The 17,497-nt window shown below is 37.3% G+C and overlaps 1 protein-coding gene across 1 annotated transcript in view; it reads left to right on the top strand.

Moving 5' to 3' along the window:
- The window catches only part of NUP58 (nucleoporin 58), a 30,917-nt gene that overhangs the window by 1,405 nt on the left and 12,015 nt on the right, over positions 1-17,497 (top strand). Inside the window, exons 2-11 of the mRNA XM_061133497.1 lie at positions 3,601-3,740; positions 6,658-6,807; positions 7,435-7,572; positions 9,143-9,253; positions 10,857-10,881; positions 11,869-11,934; positions 12,445-12,619; positions 13,278-13,357; positions 15,333-15,451; positions 15,813-15,895. Of these exons, the coding sequence (XP_060989480.1) occupies positions 3,601-3,740; positions 6,658-6,807; positions 7,435-7,572; positions 9,143-9,253; positions 10,857-10,881; positions 11,869-11,934; positions 12,445-12,619; positions 13,278-13,357; positions 15,333-15,451; positions 15,813-15,895 (1,087 nt within the window). The remainder of the gene's footprint in view (positions 1-3,600; positions 3,741-6,657; positions 6,808-7,434; positions 7,573-9,142; positions 9,254-10,856; positions 10,882-11,868; positions 11,935-12,444; positions 12,620-13,277; positions 13,358-15,332; positions 15,452-15,812; positions 15,896-17,497) is intronic.

Here is a 17,497-nt window from a genome sequence, read left to right as displayed (position 1 = left end):
CAGAAATCTGGAGTTTCCCTTAATAGCTCCTTCCCTCGTAATCAGTAAGGCCTAATCTTTTTAATGTTTCACTTTCCATTTGCTTTACTTCCAGAGACACCACCCTGTTGTAGGCTCCTCATTTGTAGAACAGGTTCCTATGTAATAGGCTCTCTTTTAGGCAATAAAATAAGTCCTGTTCTCCTGAAGCTTACATTCTTATGAAAATACTTAAGATTCCTGCCAATTTCTCAACCAGTGACCTTTCTCATGTTAGATGAAAACTGCTTCCATCTTCTACTTTGATTAGTTCCCTGGAATCCCAATTGTCTCAGCTGCATTCACGTCAGCTTTTTTGTTTTAACAACATTAAATTGTTGTTAATTAAAACAATTAAAAAATTGTTTTAATTTTTTAATTGTAATTTAAAAAATTTTTAATTAAAAAAATTGTAATTAAAAAAATTTTTTTTTCCATTGCCTTTCATCAGTGACTTTCTGCTGTTTTCCAAATGAAATAAAAATGAATCTTACCATGGTCCACTGGACCCGTTCTGGACATTCTGAGCCCACCTCATTTGTTTGCTCCAGTTTAGTAATCTAGCTAGGTGCACTCTAAACAAAACAAAACCTGCAGGCACACCAATAAGTAACTGAAACAAAGTTTCAACAAAAGATACTACAGTTACACTTTGATATTTTCTATGCACTTTGATCTTTTGATCTTTTCTCTTTTTCTTTTTTGACCTGTTACTCGTTTCTTTTTTTTTTTCTTTCTTTTCTTTTTTTAAAAGCTGGTTATTCTCCTGTGGTGGATCCTTATCTTAGTTTGAAAAACACAACTTGGGCATTTTCTCAGTTCCTCAGGTGAAGGAGGGCCAAACCCCTTCCAACTTGAGGGCAGTTCCCTGAGCTGATGCCTGTGTGGGCCTCCGGTGGTTACAGCCCAGGGAAGTTTTTCAAGACCTGTCAGCAGAGAGGGGTCTCCGTCCCTTACCTGATGTCAGAGCACTTAAACAGTTGTGGTCAGTTCATTTCATTTTTTGTTGACTTGTTTATTGTCTGATCTCAACAGTACAGTGTAAGCTCCATGATGGTGGAGATCTTTTCATGCTGGTTTTCTGAGAGACACTGAGACAGTGGAGCTCAGTACATACTTGTTGAATGTGTGTGCATGTGCTAAGTTGCTTTGGTGTGTTTGTCGCAACCCTATGGACTGTATAGCCCAGCAGGCTTCTCTGTGGGATTCTCCAGACAAGAATACTGGAGTGGGTTACCATGCCCTCTTCCAGGGGATCTTCCTGACCCAGGAATTGAACTTGTATCTCTTATGTCTCCTGCATTGGCAGGTGGGTTCTTTACCACTAGCACCACCTGCATGAATGATAAATATTTCTCTGGTTGGGAGCTTCCTGAGGGCAAGGTCTTAAGCTAATTTATCACTCCCAAGACCTTGTGACAGTACCTGGTCATATAAAAGGACTTTTATAAATACTTGTTGAATGATTGAGTAATAAACTAGAAAATTTTATACACGCTTTAGAAAGTCTTGGGAAATTAATAAAAGAAGAGATGGTCTAACACCTGCCTATTGAAGTACTGGTTTGGAGACCTAACATTCTTTTGGGAAATCATTTTGGGGAAGTTACTCTCCAAGCTTCAGTTCCCATATCTGGGTTGATGGGTGAAATGAGCCGGTTTACTCTGTAAATGTCACCTGTTAGTTTAGCTCTGAAGTCCACAGTAAGGCCAGCGGGGAAGGTAAGATTCCATTCCGGATCTGTCTCAGTCTCCTGGCTTTTCTACAACACATTCTGTTGAGGAATTGGCAGATAATTATATTGTTTAAGACAGTAATTGATTAGGTCTGGGGTAGCTTTTTGTTTTTCTTTCAGTGAACTTCTCTGCCACAGAGAAATTTCTCCTTTGCTTCTCTGGTGAAGTAAGATTTCACTTTGATGTATTTTCTTTGGTAATGTTTTCAACTTTATGAAGTTGTGAAACACTTCATTGTGTCTCCGCTTGTCTTGAATTGTCACGAAATTTTAAATACCTGTCTTAAATGTGCATACTTTCACTATATAGCTTTTGTATGTTCATGGGAAAGTAGCAAAAACATGGAGTTGCTGATTTGTTTCGGAGCAAGGGGAGCATAATAAGCATTTTCTTAATTTGATTCTGTTTTGTAAAATAGAGTTTGATTCAGTTGATTGTAATTGTGGCTGAGACCTAGCAGCCCTGCTCTGCCAGTCCCCTGTGCTTATATATCCCAGGGGCACGTACACGTTGCTGATGAGGAAAGACACAGGGTGCACCTCTCCTTCTTCCTGCTCAGTGCTGATGACTGATTTCAAGCTCTCCTTCTTAAGAAGCTCTTCCCTCTCCATTCCTCTCACAGTGATCTCCTGGCGTAATACGGTGTACATAGTGTGTTTAGTTGAATTTATAAGTGCTCCTTATGATAACAGTAGCAACAACATTTATTGAATGAAGTTAATGTGCTCTTCATAATCTCTAAATCTTTATAGGAAATCCCTGTTATTCCCATTTTGCTTATGAGGAAATAGAGGCTCAGAAAGGGTATGTCACACAAGTGCCAGGAGGTTGGAGGGCTGGTACTGGAGCCTGGCCCAATCACTGCTGCCTGCCCCGTTTAGTTGAAATGCTGCAGGCTTTGAAGATTCTTTTAAAACTGACCTTGGGTTATGTTGTGGCATTTATGTCTATGTGGAAGAGCAGAGAGAGAAGAAATAAAGATTTGGGCACAGGATGAACGGGATTTCCCTTTATGTTATACAGGTTATAATCACTCTTAATTCTCCTACATATATTGAAGTCTCAAGATTGTCAAGATATTTTGGCTTGTTTTCATAATTTGTTCTCCCGTTTATAGATAGCAAATTTGAGCCTCTGCAGCTTGCTAAGAACAGTTGAAAAGCTATGAACTTTGTTCCCATCACTTGTCATTGTCAGCTGCCCTCTTTTAAGCTTTCAGAAGCTCTGAAGAGCTCTGACTTCTGCCGATTTCACATTGCCGTGGTAGAGGGTAGTTTTGCTTTGCAGGTTCCTTGTGCCAGGACACATCTGTTTGTGTCCCTCACCCTGAGTCCTGGTGGTGGTAATATAGTGATAGAGAGGGGGGTGGAGACAACTTAGACTAACTTTTCTCTTTCTGGTCATGTGTTTTCTGTAGCAGTTGGGGAAGGACAAATGAGCTTAGCAGTGTGAATCGTACATACTTAGTTCAAAAGGAGAATGATCCACATTTATAGGATTTCCTATGGTTGTTTTAAAATATGTCAGCTTTCAAACAAAAACTAGTGAGAGCAGAATATGTGTGATCCTGTTTATAACTCCTTGGGATCTGAAATCCTAGCTGCTCTAGATCCTACTTTTCTTGAAGACTGATGTTGCCTTTTTTTAAGGGTGGATTTTTTTATATGTGGATTTATTATTAAAGAGAACAGAAAAACATTTGAGCTTGGTTGGTTAAAGGTAAATCGTTAGTTATATTTGTAGCCTGTGGAGATGAGTGAGATACTAACTTCGAAGAGCTAGCTTGCATTTCTCTTAAACAATATTGGCTCTAGGAGACTTGACTTTGTGTTTTTTTATAAACAAGCAACCCTTCTGTGGGGCTCAATTTTGGGACCCTTGGGAGCACCTCCACTCCAGCGACGACATCTGCTTCTGGTGGCTTTGGAACCAGCCTCTTCGGATCTAAACCTGCCACGGGGTTCACTCTGGGAGGAACGAGCACAGGTAAGGGGAATCGTCACATTCTCAGGGAGTGGGTTTGGGATATTCATTCTTTGCAGGTTCTGTCCTCTGTCTCCTCCCTTTACAAGAATCATCATTGGGGAAAAAAAAAAAAAGAATCATCATTGGTGGTAGACTTAAAAAAATAAATACTGACAGGAAAAGCCATACAGGGATGTGGGATTAAGGGCCAGAGATAGGGCCAGCCATTAACTGTGATTTACTTCAGTGAAGGAGGGACAACACACATACATCTAAGAATGAAAGAAAATAAATCTTTTTAAATAAAACAAATTAAAGTAATTCAAAAGTTTATGTTAGATTACATAACACAGTGTTTTACGTTAGTGAAGATTAAGTCAGGTTTAGAGTTTGGACATTAATTTAGCATATATGGGACAGTCAGCTTCCTATTTTGCTGTAACATTGTAATTTACATCCCTAAGAGATGTCTTAAATTTTTTTACTATTAAAAACAGTTGTTTCACTGGGAAAAGGCAGGAGGTAAAGCTTTCTGGTAGACATTTTAATAATAATAAAAAAAAATTTTGTTAGAAGCCAAAAATATGTTTCACTGGAGCCACCATTTAAAAGTTTGCTTACCTTTGTCGTCTGCCCTCAGAGCCTCTGGGTCTCTGTTACCACCTTTGGCATTGAGCTGCCAGCCTCACTGTAGCACTTCCCACGGCTACACAGAGACCATGGAAGGACTGTAGGAGTAACGTGAGTGTGCCTCTTGAGACAGTGCTGGTGTTTTGTTGGGAGTAGCTTTTTTTTTCTCTTTGCTCGATTTTGTTATAAGCAATAGTTGCTTGCATTTTATAACTCAGTCCCTAAGTAAGCAAACTATATACAGCTTGTAATAAGGGAACCAGTGCTGTAGGAAGAATGCTGGTGTTAGATCGTGATTGTGGTGGAAGATACTGTGTTGCCTGTCAGTCTCACCAGCAGTGTTACAGCTGCCTCAGGGTGATTTCAAATCCTCCCCTATGACAGGGCAAAAGAGTGCAGTCTTCCACTGATGATTCAAGCTTATTTCTCTTTTTGTCCCCAGCGAAAATAACAACTATAACTACAGGATTAACTGGGTAAGGGTTTCTGAGGGGAGGTCCCAGATCTGTGGTTTTCTGCCCTTTCCTGATCTCTCACAGAGTTGGGATGTAGAAGACAGCATGCGAGGACCTGATACAGATAACAGATACTGACTTTTCAAAGAACCTTTCAGTATTTGAGTATTTAAAAAATAAAAAAATCAATGACTGTGTAATACTTTTCTACTTCAGAAAAAAATTTTAAATACAGAATTTTTTGGTCAAAATTTATTTCACAGTTATATTTCAGTCATTTAAGCCCTTTTAATGGAAAAAAGGTACCAAACTTTAGGCAACAAGTCTTGGAATTAGGCGCTGGTTGTACCAAAAGGAGTTGTGAGGCCTTAGACAGTCATATCTGGCAGCTTTTAGTTATCTGTCAAAGGAGAGTATTGGAATGAAAGGTTTTAGATTCCCTTCCAGCTCTATACTATCATAGTTGTCCATCATGATATGCTGCCAGGAATGTGGGTAACCAGGGCGACAGTTGCCTTGACCTTCATGCCAGGGAATAATGCAAAAAGATGAGAGGACAGTGAGGAACCACAGAAGTTAATTCATTTAGTTAAATGCAGGCTTAAAATTGAAATAAATTAAAGATTGGTGGACTTTCTTTACTTGGATGCTGCTTGCCTGTTATCCATAGAAAGCATGGCTGTTTACCACTGAAGTTTTAGACAGGATTGGTTACACGGTCAAGCAGTTGGCTCTTCTTGTGAGATTTGAAAACCTGTATGTGTCCAAAGCACATTCCCCTGGCAGGGACTCCCTGGGCACTGATAGAGGAGCGGTGGCGGGGGCAAGCCAGTAGCACGGTTTCTGGTGTTTCTGGTTTCTTTTCTCTTGGAGAAGCCAGATGCAGGTCATTCATAATTTCTTTGTGTAATAATTTTGAGCTACTGCTTCTGGCTGTGGCCTTGAGTCTGCATGCTTTGAATACTGAGTTTCAGCAGATTGTGATGGAGGTGCTGGTATCTCTGAAGTAGAATTGACAGAATGCAGGAGAGAAAAAGTATGCCACGGATGTTCATGGTCTCTAGTTTTAGCAACCCAGTTGACTGTGGGGAATTTAGGGAAGTTTTTACAGGGAGGCCTGTGGAATCCAGAGGGACATAAGGCAGAGGTAACTTTGGAGACTCAGGTAGATATAGACTTAGACCCATGAACCTACAGTTGAGATTCCGAATGTGGGCAAGATGTTTTAGGAAGTGAGAGAGCAAAAACACAGCCAGATACAGTATGATTTAGTAAGTGAACAGAGATACATAACTAGTATGTATCTCTGTGTAAAGTATCAATAGACAGCATGGGGAACTAAATTCAGCGTCTCGTCATAACCTGTAATGGAAAAGAACCTGAAGAAAAAAGTATATATTTATAAAACTGAATCACTTTGCTGTACACTTGAATCATTGTTAAATCAGCTGTGCTTTAGAAGACGTGAACTGAGGAAGGAGACGGACAGGAGGGACTGGAGGAGCCGCATGGGGAGGAGAAGAGAGGCGGCTGGGCGCTGGCAGAGGAGGAGGGTTGCCAGCAGCAGAGGAGGTGTTTTAATTTGGTCTTGGAGAAGGAAGACTTTTTCTGTTGAGTATAAAAGAAAGAGGGGAAGCGCTGTTCTAGGTAAATCTGGAGATGGGGCAGAAGGTGAACTCCAGTATCTCCACCTCAGTTGGATTTTCCTCTTCGGGGTTCACTGTGATTTGGTGAACGCTTTTCTCTCGTTGATAAGTGCATATATTTAAAGTAGGATCTTAGACTTTTAGGGTCCTGATTGATATCAGTATAGTATATGCACGGTTATTAAGATGGGATTCTTTTTAAAACAGGAACGGCAGCCACGACATCTGCATCTACAACAGGCTTCAGTTTAGGCTTCAGTAAACCCGCAGCGTCCGCCACGCCCTTTGCGCTGCCCATCGCCTCTACCTCGGCCAGCAGTCTCACGCTCTCGTCTGCACTGACATCCACTCCTGCAGGTGAGGCTGATGGAGAATAGTGGCATTTTCTGGTTTTACTCTCATTTCATTCAGTTAGTGAACACAGGTGGCCACCTTTAGAAAAGGTAACTTCAGTTGGGAAGATTTTTACTTCAGTCATTCAGCAGTGTTGACGCACTGAATACTGGTTTGTGAAGATCTGCCTTGAGCATTAAAGCAGCAGAGGCCCTCCTGGAAGTTGGTCTCTTTACAGAGCAAAGCAGGGTACTGGATGAGAGGTCACGTGTGAGCCTGTTCCTGTCTGCTTTGTTCTCAAGGAACATTCTGGTGACAGGGGAGGATGAAGACCGCATAAACCTTGCCTGGTTAGGAGTCATCTGGTCTTCAGTGTGGAATTCGTAGTCTGGGTTGAAAACTATTACTGTCTGCACTCTCTCACCTGATACCATGTTAGTATTAACCAAAGCCTATGCTTGTCAGTGGTTTTTGCTTTAAAGGTACTATTTCTCTCTATTCTAAAGTATATGTAATGTTATCTTTAGTGAATAGTTTTCTCCAAGAGCCAGTTTTATCTTGACATCAGTTTAAGAAAATGCTTTGTATTTTCTATGATGTTCTTAGAAATGATGCTTCTTTTTGAAGTCTTACAGTTTTCACTTTTTATAGCATCCACAGGATTTACCCTGAATAACTTGAGTGGAACAGCAGCTACAACTACCACTGCCTCAACAGGCCTCTCTTTAGGAGGGGCCTTGACTGGTTTGGGAGGCTCACTTTTCCAAGGTACAAGCACATCAACATCAGGTAAATGGTGACACCTACTCTCCAGAAGAGTGAATAATAAAAGTTTTTCATACGTAATTGGACATCTTTGCCATATTTTAGAAATAAATTTTCTCAACATTGACTAGATAAGGAGACAAAGAAGGACCTGTTTCAAGAGTTAGTAAACTGTTCCAGAGAAACTTGTCTTTTGAATAAATGGCAGTTGGATAGTACTGAATTGTTTAGCCTCTGAATTCACTGTGAGAGAACTTGACCTCCTGACCCAGGTTCTGGGAATGGCTTTTTGTTACAGATGTTATGAAAGGGTATTAGAGTGCTTTGAAGGCAAGGCATTAAGAGCAAGTATTAAATGATTTTATTAGTCGGTTTTGTAGGTGTCTCCCTTTTTTTTTTTTTTTTTTTTTTTGGTGTCTTCTAATAACCAAATCACTAGCTTACTATAGCATACATTTCTTTGCAGGATAAATATTTAAACATTTTTCCCAAAGATTCCAGTGAGATCAAAACACAAAAACAACAGAAGAGTCAGGGTTGCTTTTGTACCTTGGTGTTGTTTCGGTTGACACAGTATTCAATGCTTGCTTTATGTTATCTTAACCTAAAAGTGCCATTGATTTTTTTTTTTTTTAATTCATAGCATTTATCCAACTGTGTGTTTTCCACACATTGTCAGGATTTAAATCCAGTTTTCATTTATCCCATGCTCTTACCCAGTACACCTTGCTGTTTTCTGTTTTTTAAAGTAAATAGTATCTTGTCTAAAAAGAACACACTTATGTCAGCTTGAGAATGCATGGACTTAAATGATTTACCAGGGCAGGGTCTTTGAAGTTTAGACTTGATTCACAGGTGTACATTGATGACTTAAGATTAACTGTAGTCTAGCTCTTCCACATCCTTTTGTCTGTGAAGTAGAATTTAAATAAGTGAAGTCTTTTTTTTGTTTGTTTAATCAAAAGAACTTCAGAATGTGAAATTTTGATGTTTCAATTGCAAGTTTCTATCAGTTCTTTAAAATTCATTAATAGTAAAACTGTTTGCTTTGTATTATAGTAAAAATCTTATAAATTCATGCTAGATTATTTCTTTTTCCCCAGCTTTGTTGAAATATAACTGACAAGTAAAACTAAGATATTTAAAATGTACAAATTGAAGATTTGACTGTATACCTTATTTCCCCCATCAAGTTAATTTATACATCCAATATGGATGATTTTGAAGTATAGAATTCCAAAGCATGATTGGAAGACAAGAAGTAATCACCTGAAAAATGTGCACACTAAAACTACTTTGATACGGTTTAAAAACATCAAATAAAATCGAGTGTCCGTGTATATCAGTTAGCAGATACATTCTGGCCCTCTTGATAAAAATCACATCATCCAAACTTACATATAGCACTGAATCCAAGTAAGATTATCAGTCTTTGTCCAAAGCATGCTCTGGACTTGTTTCTTTTTATTTGTCTAAGTCAAGCACGATGATAAGCTGGGATCCAACTTAAAGGTGTTGAGTGTGTTGGTCATTCGGGTAATTCATTATATATTAGGGTGAGAAACTTTATCAGTGATGTTTGGCTTGTTTGTAGGACTTGGACAGAGTGCTTTAGGCCTGACTCTGGGAACTACAGCAGCTACTTCAGCTGCTGGCAATGAAGGCCTCGGAGGTATAGATTTTAGTAGCTCATCGGATAAGAAGAGTAAGTAATGTTACTGTAATTTCACATTCTTACAGTCTTATTGAGGGAATTAAATTCCTGTGTCTGAAAAATTATTAGTTAAATACTCAATAGGGAAATTTTTAAGTTTGCATTATATTTCACAAATTTTGTGTGTTATGCATTTAAAATTTTATTTTTGTAAAAGGACTGAGATTTGTATGTACATTTGTCTTATGTAACTATCTGAATGCATATATTAATACACATTTTAAAAATCGGGACCATGATCCATGTATTGTTTTGTAACCTGTTCTTTCTTGTGTAATATATTACAAGGTTTAATCAGAGTCAGTAATCCTTTACAAATATTTTAATGTGCTTATCATCAGTTTTCTGACTGGATGCACCATCATCCAGTCAGCCATCATCCTCCAGTCAGTGTTCCTCTCCAGACCTTTGCTTTGGGAAATGTCGCTGTACTGGGCAGCCTTGCAGAGAGAGGCAGTGTGGTGTGATGGCCAGCCCGTTTGCTGGCCGCAGATCCTGGCTCAGCTGTTCACAAGCTCTGTGACCATATTCAAGCTCTTTATCCTCTTGGTGCTTTGTGAAGTAGGGGAAGTAACAGTCCCTGCTTCATGGGGTAGGTTTGAGGATTGTAAAACAGCAGAGCCAGGCACACAGAAAATGCAGTTTGATTTTATTATGAGTTTTTGTTCGTATATTGGTTATTTCCTTAAGGGAGATAACCTAGAAATTGAATCATTGGCTTAAAGGGAGGGACATTTTGGAGTCCCATTGTATGTATTGTGAAAGTGCTTTCCAAAAAGATTTACTCACCAACCAGTATGAAAATGCCAATTTTTTCCAATCCAAGTACATTGTGAAATTTTTTCTTTGTGGTTATTGGTTCTGTGTGTGATTTGTTCTGATGAAAGCATGTTCCTCCAGAGTGCATACGTACATACTGCACTGAACCTCTTTGAAGAACTTAGAATGACATAATGCATGAAGTTGTAGGATATTCAGTGTCCTATATCTGTATGGAATTTTTAAATTGGACATGGATTTTATTATTAGAAGTTACTATTATAGAAGTTACTATTATTACTATTATAGGGTGAATTACTATCCTGAAAGTTGATAAAATCCTGTTAACCCTAGAAGATTTGGATTTATTTTTCTTTGAATGAAAAATTTTAGACACAAGGTCCTATCTTGTTTTTACTTAATTTTCTTTGTAGTAATTCCATAATTCAAAAATAGCCTTAGATGTTTTAGTAGCTTATTTTTTTATTCAGATGGAACAGCCTGATAATAGGGCTTTAAAAAGTGTCAAATAAAGCTCTCAGGAGTTAAACTCCTCAGCAAGAAGATTTTTCAGGGAAGAGAGTTGAAAAAGGAAGCTTCTTTCCCTTGAAAGAAATACTTGCAAATCAGCTGTGTAACTATTATAAACAGTTATATATGTCTGTAACATGCTGTGATTGGAGCGTGACAAGTCATGACATCACATACTGTTGTAAGAGGTAATCTAAGAAATCTTTAACCATTTCTACTCTTACCTTAGTTTATGTTAACTTATTGTATTTGGAATACACTGATAAATAGCATATTTTTACACAAAGCTTTTTCAATTTTCTAGGTGATAAAACAGGAACAAGACCAGAGTAAGTTTACAATCTGACTTCTAAAATATTTTAATTAAAGAGTTTACTTATTAAACTGTAGGCAAATGATATGGTTGGAAGTAAATGGAACCATACACACATTTAGAAGAAAAATTATTTTGAAGTTTTTGTGACAAAATAATAAACATAGGCTCTGGAGAGATTGTGAAAGGTCTGATATTTGAGAAAATTATAACTATTTCTTTCTACAAAGTAGTTAGCTTTTCCTCAAATAATAAAAATAAACACAAATATATGTAGTGTCTCTTTACCTTCTTGTAAGTATTGAACAATTCATGGAACTTTACTCTTGGACCACTTTTTATTTATATATACAAATTAAACATGTATATGTACCTTTTCTTTTATGTGTAAATTACTGTGCCAGCACCATTCACTTCCTGATGTTGAAGAGGGAGAAGGCCTCCATGTACTTTATCTGTATGTTTGAAGAGTTTCATTTATTCCTGTCTTTGTTAAGTAGTCTTGATTCCTTTCAGCTACCCCTAGGTCTTATTTTGTTGAAGAACAAATTGAAGTTATAAAATAATAAAGTAAAAGTATTGTGAGCATCTCATTGTGAGAAGTTTGGCAGGCTTTCTTTCTTTAATGAATGCTGTAATATTTTTGAACTGAACGAAATGTCAGTCCTGGGATTTTGGAGCTGGAGAAACTTAGTTTAATATCTCATCCCTCCCTGCAGTATTCTCTGATTTTTTTTTGAAACATTTAGTCAAATGCACCTATGTGTACTTGTAACAGATGCCAGTCTTCTTAGAACAGAAACCTCCATGTCGGGTGAATTGTTAGTTATTGTGTACGTCAGGAAGTTTATTACTCTTTATAAGGAACTTTAAAATCATCCAGGAAAGCTATAAATAAGGAATATTTGCTCTGTTTTCACATGCTTTAACACACACTGTAGTAGAATTCAACTGCCAGCTTCTTATGATCTCGGGTTTAATGGGCCTGTGGCATCTTTCTCAGGGACAGTAAAGCACTGAAGGATGAGACGCTGCCTGCTGTCATCTGCCAGGACGTCGACAACCTCCAGTAAGTGCGTCAGGTGTCATCAGGAGCTAAGTCGGACTCCAACGCGGGCAGTGGTGGGGGGTGGGGGTGGGTTTCAGGGGGACCATCTCCTCCTCCTCCTGAGCATTTAAACTTTGGAAACATTGGAATGCCTGTAGAAGTTAAAGAAGCAGAGCAATTGAACAAAGGAAATAAAGGAATTAAAATTCTGTAACTGCCATTCTGAGAACTGTAGATGAATTTTTTAATAGTTGCTTCTCAAAACACTCGGACTTAAAACTGACCAATGTGTGGTAAATGTACTTTTTTTCTGTAGAAAACCAAAGGTGTATTTTTTTTTTTAATTAAAGTACTTATTTTAATTTATTTATTTGACTGAACCAGGTCTTAGTAGCAGCATGTGGGATCTAGTTACCTCACCAGGGAATGAACCCGGACCCTCTGTATCAGGAGCACAGAGGCTTAGCCGCTGGACCACCAGGGAAGTCCCCAAAGGGTATTTTTTTTTAAACTCAGTTTTCTTTTTTTTAGGAAATTTGTGAAGGAACAAAAACAGGTTCAAGAAGAAATTAGTAGAATGTCTTCAAAAGCAATGCTTAAAGTCCAGGAAGATATTAAAGCTCTGAAGCAGCTTTTGTCACTGGCTGCCAGTGGATTGCAGAGGAACACTCTCAATATTGACAAACTGAAGATAGAAACTGCTCAGGTAAACTGAGTGTCATTTTATTGTGGGGTTTTTCATTTGTGTTTGGTTTTTTTAAGTAGAAATAGGTCTTTTAAAAATTATGAAGTTTCGTGCATAAGAAAACCACATAGCACATGTACTTCTAAATTACTGTAATAGTTACTGGTTTTTATTGAGTGCTTACTTTGTATGAGGCAGTATTCTAAGCAATCTAGATATATTAACCCAGTGATTTTCCACAGTAGCCCCATGAGGTGGCATTGGTTAGAGGAGTAGAACCTGTAGCAAAGGGCTTGGTACACAGTGAGTGCTGCTGCTGTCGTCATCCTCAGGGTTATTTACCTTGTTTTTGTACAACAGTGTTTTCTGTGGTTGTGTAGTACAGGTTTTAAAATAATGTCTGTATCTGTGGGTGAATAAACTTCATGAATCCTACATAAACCCATAGTTGAAGATAGACCAGCAGTTCATTTTACATTTATTATGAAATTTGTTCTTGAAAGTATAGTTTGTCCTGCCTGAAAGGAGGTTTCAGCACCTTGTGAAGGAGCTTCAGTCATAATATGTTCTCACAGCATATGAAGCTCTGAGAGTGGCTTTGTTGAAATCCTGAGATGATTGGTATTTTTAGCCTGACTTTTAACTGGCTTTTTCTTTTTTAAAACCTCTGTTATATTAGGAGTTAAAAAATGCTGAAATAGCTTTAAGAACCCAGAAAACACCACCTGGATTGCAACATGAAAATACGGCTCCTGCTGAGTAAGTTAAATAAATGTTTGTTTTTAAAATAGCAGAACAATAAAAACAGTATACAGACCATGGATTTCTTAGTTCACTTTTTAGCGAGTCTGGGTACTTTGTGTGAATTTTTAAAATGTAATTCTCATAATAATTCTAAGAAAGTATGTCACCCCCATTTTACTGGAGGGTAAGTGAAAGCTAAGGTCGAGCTTTCCAGCAGTCTTCTGCAGTTGCACTTCATACTGTTTACAGGGTCTGTTCCACTTGATTATGTTGTGCAGATAGTAGGAACTTATGATTATACCATAAGTACTTTCAGTTTAAAAATATTTTTATGATCGTCTCTTCCTTAAACAGGGCATACTAAGTATAGTTTAACCCTTTTATTTATTTCCATAAATTTATTTGCATCCATAACTTATTTGCATACATAATAATCTTTAGGAAGAAAAATTGTGTAGATAAGCAGTTTGACAAATCTACCTGTACCCAGCTTGTATATTCATCTAGTTTCCATACATGTGATATGTATCTTGTTGTCTGTTTCCATATCCTTTTGTGTTATGCAAGAGGACAATAGTGAGCATGGTCAGATGCTTGCCATACACCACCTGGGTGCTTGGCTCTTTCCCGCCAGATCTGACTGCACAAATCCTCTCCAGCTGTCAGAGTCCAGTCTAAGAGATGGGGAGCCTGAGGCACGGAGATGGGAGTCCTGAGCTTCTGGGTGGGCGGGGTCCGTTGGACTCCTGGTCCCTTATTCTCTTTTTTTAAGTTTTGTTTTGATTTCAGATTTCCAAAAAAGTTTTAAGAATAAAACCCAAGAATTCTCACATATCTTTCACCCAGATTCCCCGAATGTTAGCATTTTTACTGCAGTTGTTTTGTTCCTTGCTGTCCATGTTTATAAACACATTTCACCTGTGTAGAGTTGTTTGTCGAAATGATGCCTTTGAATGCTTGAGTGCTTCGGAGTATATTTCTTCAACATAAGGATATTCTCTTTCATAACCACAGTGCAGTGGTCAAACTCAGGCAATGACAATGATGGTGATAACTCCTGTTGCTTTATTCAGATGAGCATGGAGTGAGCTGCTTTGCTGGACTTCCTCAGTATCTTATCCTGCTGTCTTGTTCTTCAATCTGCCATCAGAGCTAATTCTGAAATGGGTTGAATCATTATTTTCCACTGTAAAAGCTTTCACAGTTCCCTATTTCTTATAGTCAGTTCCAACTGTGTTTCATGCTATTCAAGGTCTCTTTTTATCAATCTTGCATTCTCTGGTTATGTTTATCAGAATAGTAATTGTAATTATATACTCCTGTAGTACCCTGTAGTGTTTTCAGCCTATAAATAGTACTTCCAATTATAAATATAAGAACTCTAAGTATTTGGCTGTAAAATCTGGTTGATAATTGCACTTTTTTAAAAAAAACTTTTTCTTTTAAATTTTAGACTTAAAGTTGCAATACTGGTAGTATAGTACAAAGAGTTTTCTTCCACTCCTTACCTGTTTCCCTTACTGTTAACATATTGCATAATCATAGTATAATTATCAAGAAGAGGAAATTCACATTGCTACTGTATTAACCGAAATACAGAATTTACTTGAATTTTACTGTCTTTTCCACTAGTGTACCTTTTCTGTTCTAGGATTCTTTTCACATTGCATTTAGTTGTTATGTCACTTCCAGTCTATAACATTTATTCAGTCTTTTCTTTGATGACCTTGACATTTTAAAGAATATTAAGTTATTTTGTAGATTATCCCTTACTTGAGATTTTTCATGATTGGAGTAAGGATATGCATCTATTTTTGATACCTTGATAACTTATAAATTTGACGTTTTGTTTCAGAAATACTTGTGTCACTTAAAGGTACATCGTGTCATCAGACTAATTTAAAGGCCATACTTAAACAGAGGGCTTTTTGAATATGAAGGAAGCAGTGTTTTTACACCATGGTCTGACTTGGTAAATGTTCTCATGTAGCTACTTCAGGATCCTGGTTCAGCAGTTTGAGGTGCAGCTCCAGCAGTACCGACAGCAGATTGAGGAGCTGGAGAACCATCTTGCCACCCAAGCAAACAATTCACATATCACCCCACAAGGTAACATGCTTTCTGTGGTCATTTTTTTAATAGTGCTTTTAGTAGTTGTCTTAAACTGCCATAAGACAGTTTCCTTGAAAGTCATTGATTATATCTTTATTTCTTACAAATATGAAATGCTTTATTATGAATGATTATGATATAATGGGCAGATGTCCTGGGTCCCACGTCTCCCAGATTACTGATAGAGAGAAATCCTTCTCTCAGTCTGTTCTGCTGTCTTCTCCCGTCCTTGGAAGTATTGGTGTAATTTTTTTCATCCTACACGTTAACTGTGCCAAGAAATGGACTCAAGTAATAGAAGAATAATATTGATTGTGTTATATATGTATTTGTGTGATAATATGATTTTCTTTTATAGATTTGTCAATGGCTATGCAGAAAATTTATCAAACATTTGTAGCTTTAGCTGCACAGCTTCAGTCTATTCATGAAAATGTGAAGGTGAGTTCTCATTCCTTGTTCATTTATCTGGACATCTGTACCAAGTGAAGTATTTGTTCATTTGCAGGACAAAAGTGTCCATGCTCATCATACAAATAGCTCAGATTACTTGTAAGTTAAAAAGACCAACTCTGTAAAATATGCCCAGACACAACCGGGCAAGTGTTCTGTGAAGTGTGTTAACTTTTTCATCAGCATATTGTAAATGACTTTCCACATTCATACATGTACTTGTTTGCCATCGTTTTAGTAGTTAAGCAGGATTTTGTTGCCTGTAGGTGCAGTTTGTTTAACCCATTGTCTTTTGTTAAGACATTTTGGTTTTTCCATCTCTTACAGCACTATAGAAGGTAAACATTCTTAATAGCAGAAGCATTTCCCACTGCTTGAATTTTATGTGTGTTTTAAGTGTTTATTGGACCCTTCATTATAAAAAAACTTGCTAACACTTGTCCCTTCTAAACACAGGAAACTGTATTTATCAAATAATAAAAATAAAAAAAAAATTGTCACTGAATATTTTGAGCCTTGTGTAATATGTTCATTTTTAAAAATTACTTGGGTGAAATAAATATAGGTATACTTTACCAATCAAGCAAATGTAATTGGTCTTTCTTGGATTTATATATGGTAAGAGAAAACCTTTTAAAATTCAAAGCATCCAAACTTGAATCTAGATAAATTCTTAACTGTATAGATTAGAATTTCATGGAGATTACCAGAGTTTTCGTTTTTATTCTGATGCATGGTAATAGAATTTTTTAACTTTAACCACTTAAATCATACTATTTTTGAAGTGATAGCATAGTTCAGACCTTTTGCTTTGATTGATTAAAAATTTTAAACCAAATCTTTAAAATAACTTCATTTTTTTTTATAACTTAATTTTAAGGGAGGAATTTTTATTAAATTCTCTCGAAACTTTGTAATAAGTGTTTAGTTTTTTAAAGTGCTGAAGGTGGTTCTGTCTTGGCACTTTGAAGTCTATGTTGTACTTGGACTAAGTAGTACCACTGGGTCAGGATTTTCTTCAGTGCTATTTAGCAAACCACCTGTCTTTAGTCTGTGCAACTAGGAAAAATTTGTATAATGCATCAAAATACTTCAGTTGTCACACTTTAAATTTCATACTTCACTATTCTTTTGAAACCCAGCCTAGCAAAATTTCCTAGGGGAAAGGCCCTAAGGAGATTTATTTCTGTTAAGAGAAAAAGTCGACTTTGGCAGACTCAAGAGCTGAACGTACTGTAGATAACAAATGGTGTCTACTATCTCAACTCTCCGAAGTTTACAGAGTGTTAGGACTGTCACCTGTGCTTTCTGTGGGGTAGCAGGATAAATTTGGGCAGCTAAAATTTTCAGTTCAGTGTGCCTCCTAATTAAAAAAGTTTATGAAGTAACTTGTAGAAAAAGTAGCAACTGGCTTGCATGTTTGTTGCTGGGTTGTTGGTGGGTTGTTTTTTTGTTTTTTTGGTGAACTGGTGAAATTTTTCAACCAGGCATATGCCATTCAATTTTCTGTCGATCACACAGAACTGAAGGGGAAATGATTGTTGTATACACTTTGCTTTGCATGGTGTCATTTGAGATAATTGGTGTAAG

The sequence above is a fragment of the Dama dama genome, chromosome 30 (assembly GCF_033118175.1).
Source record: "Dama dama isolate Ldn47 chromosome 30, ASM3311817v1, whole genome shotgun sequence".
NCBI lineage: Eukaryota > Metazoa > Chordata > Mammalia > Artiodactyla > Cervidae > Dama > Dama dama.
This window is presented reverse-complemented; position numbering and strand designations above follow the sequence as displayed.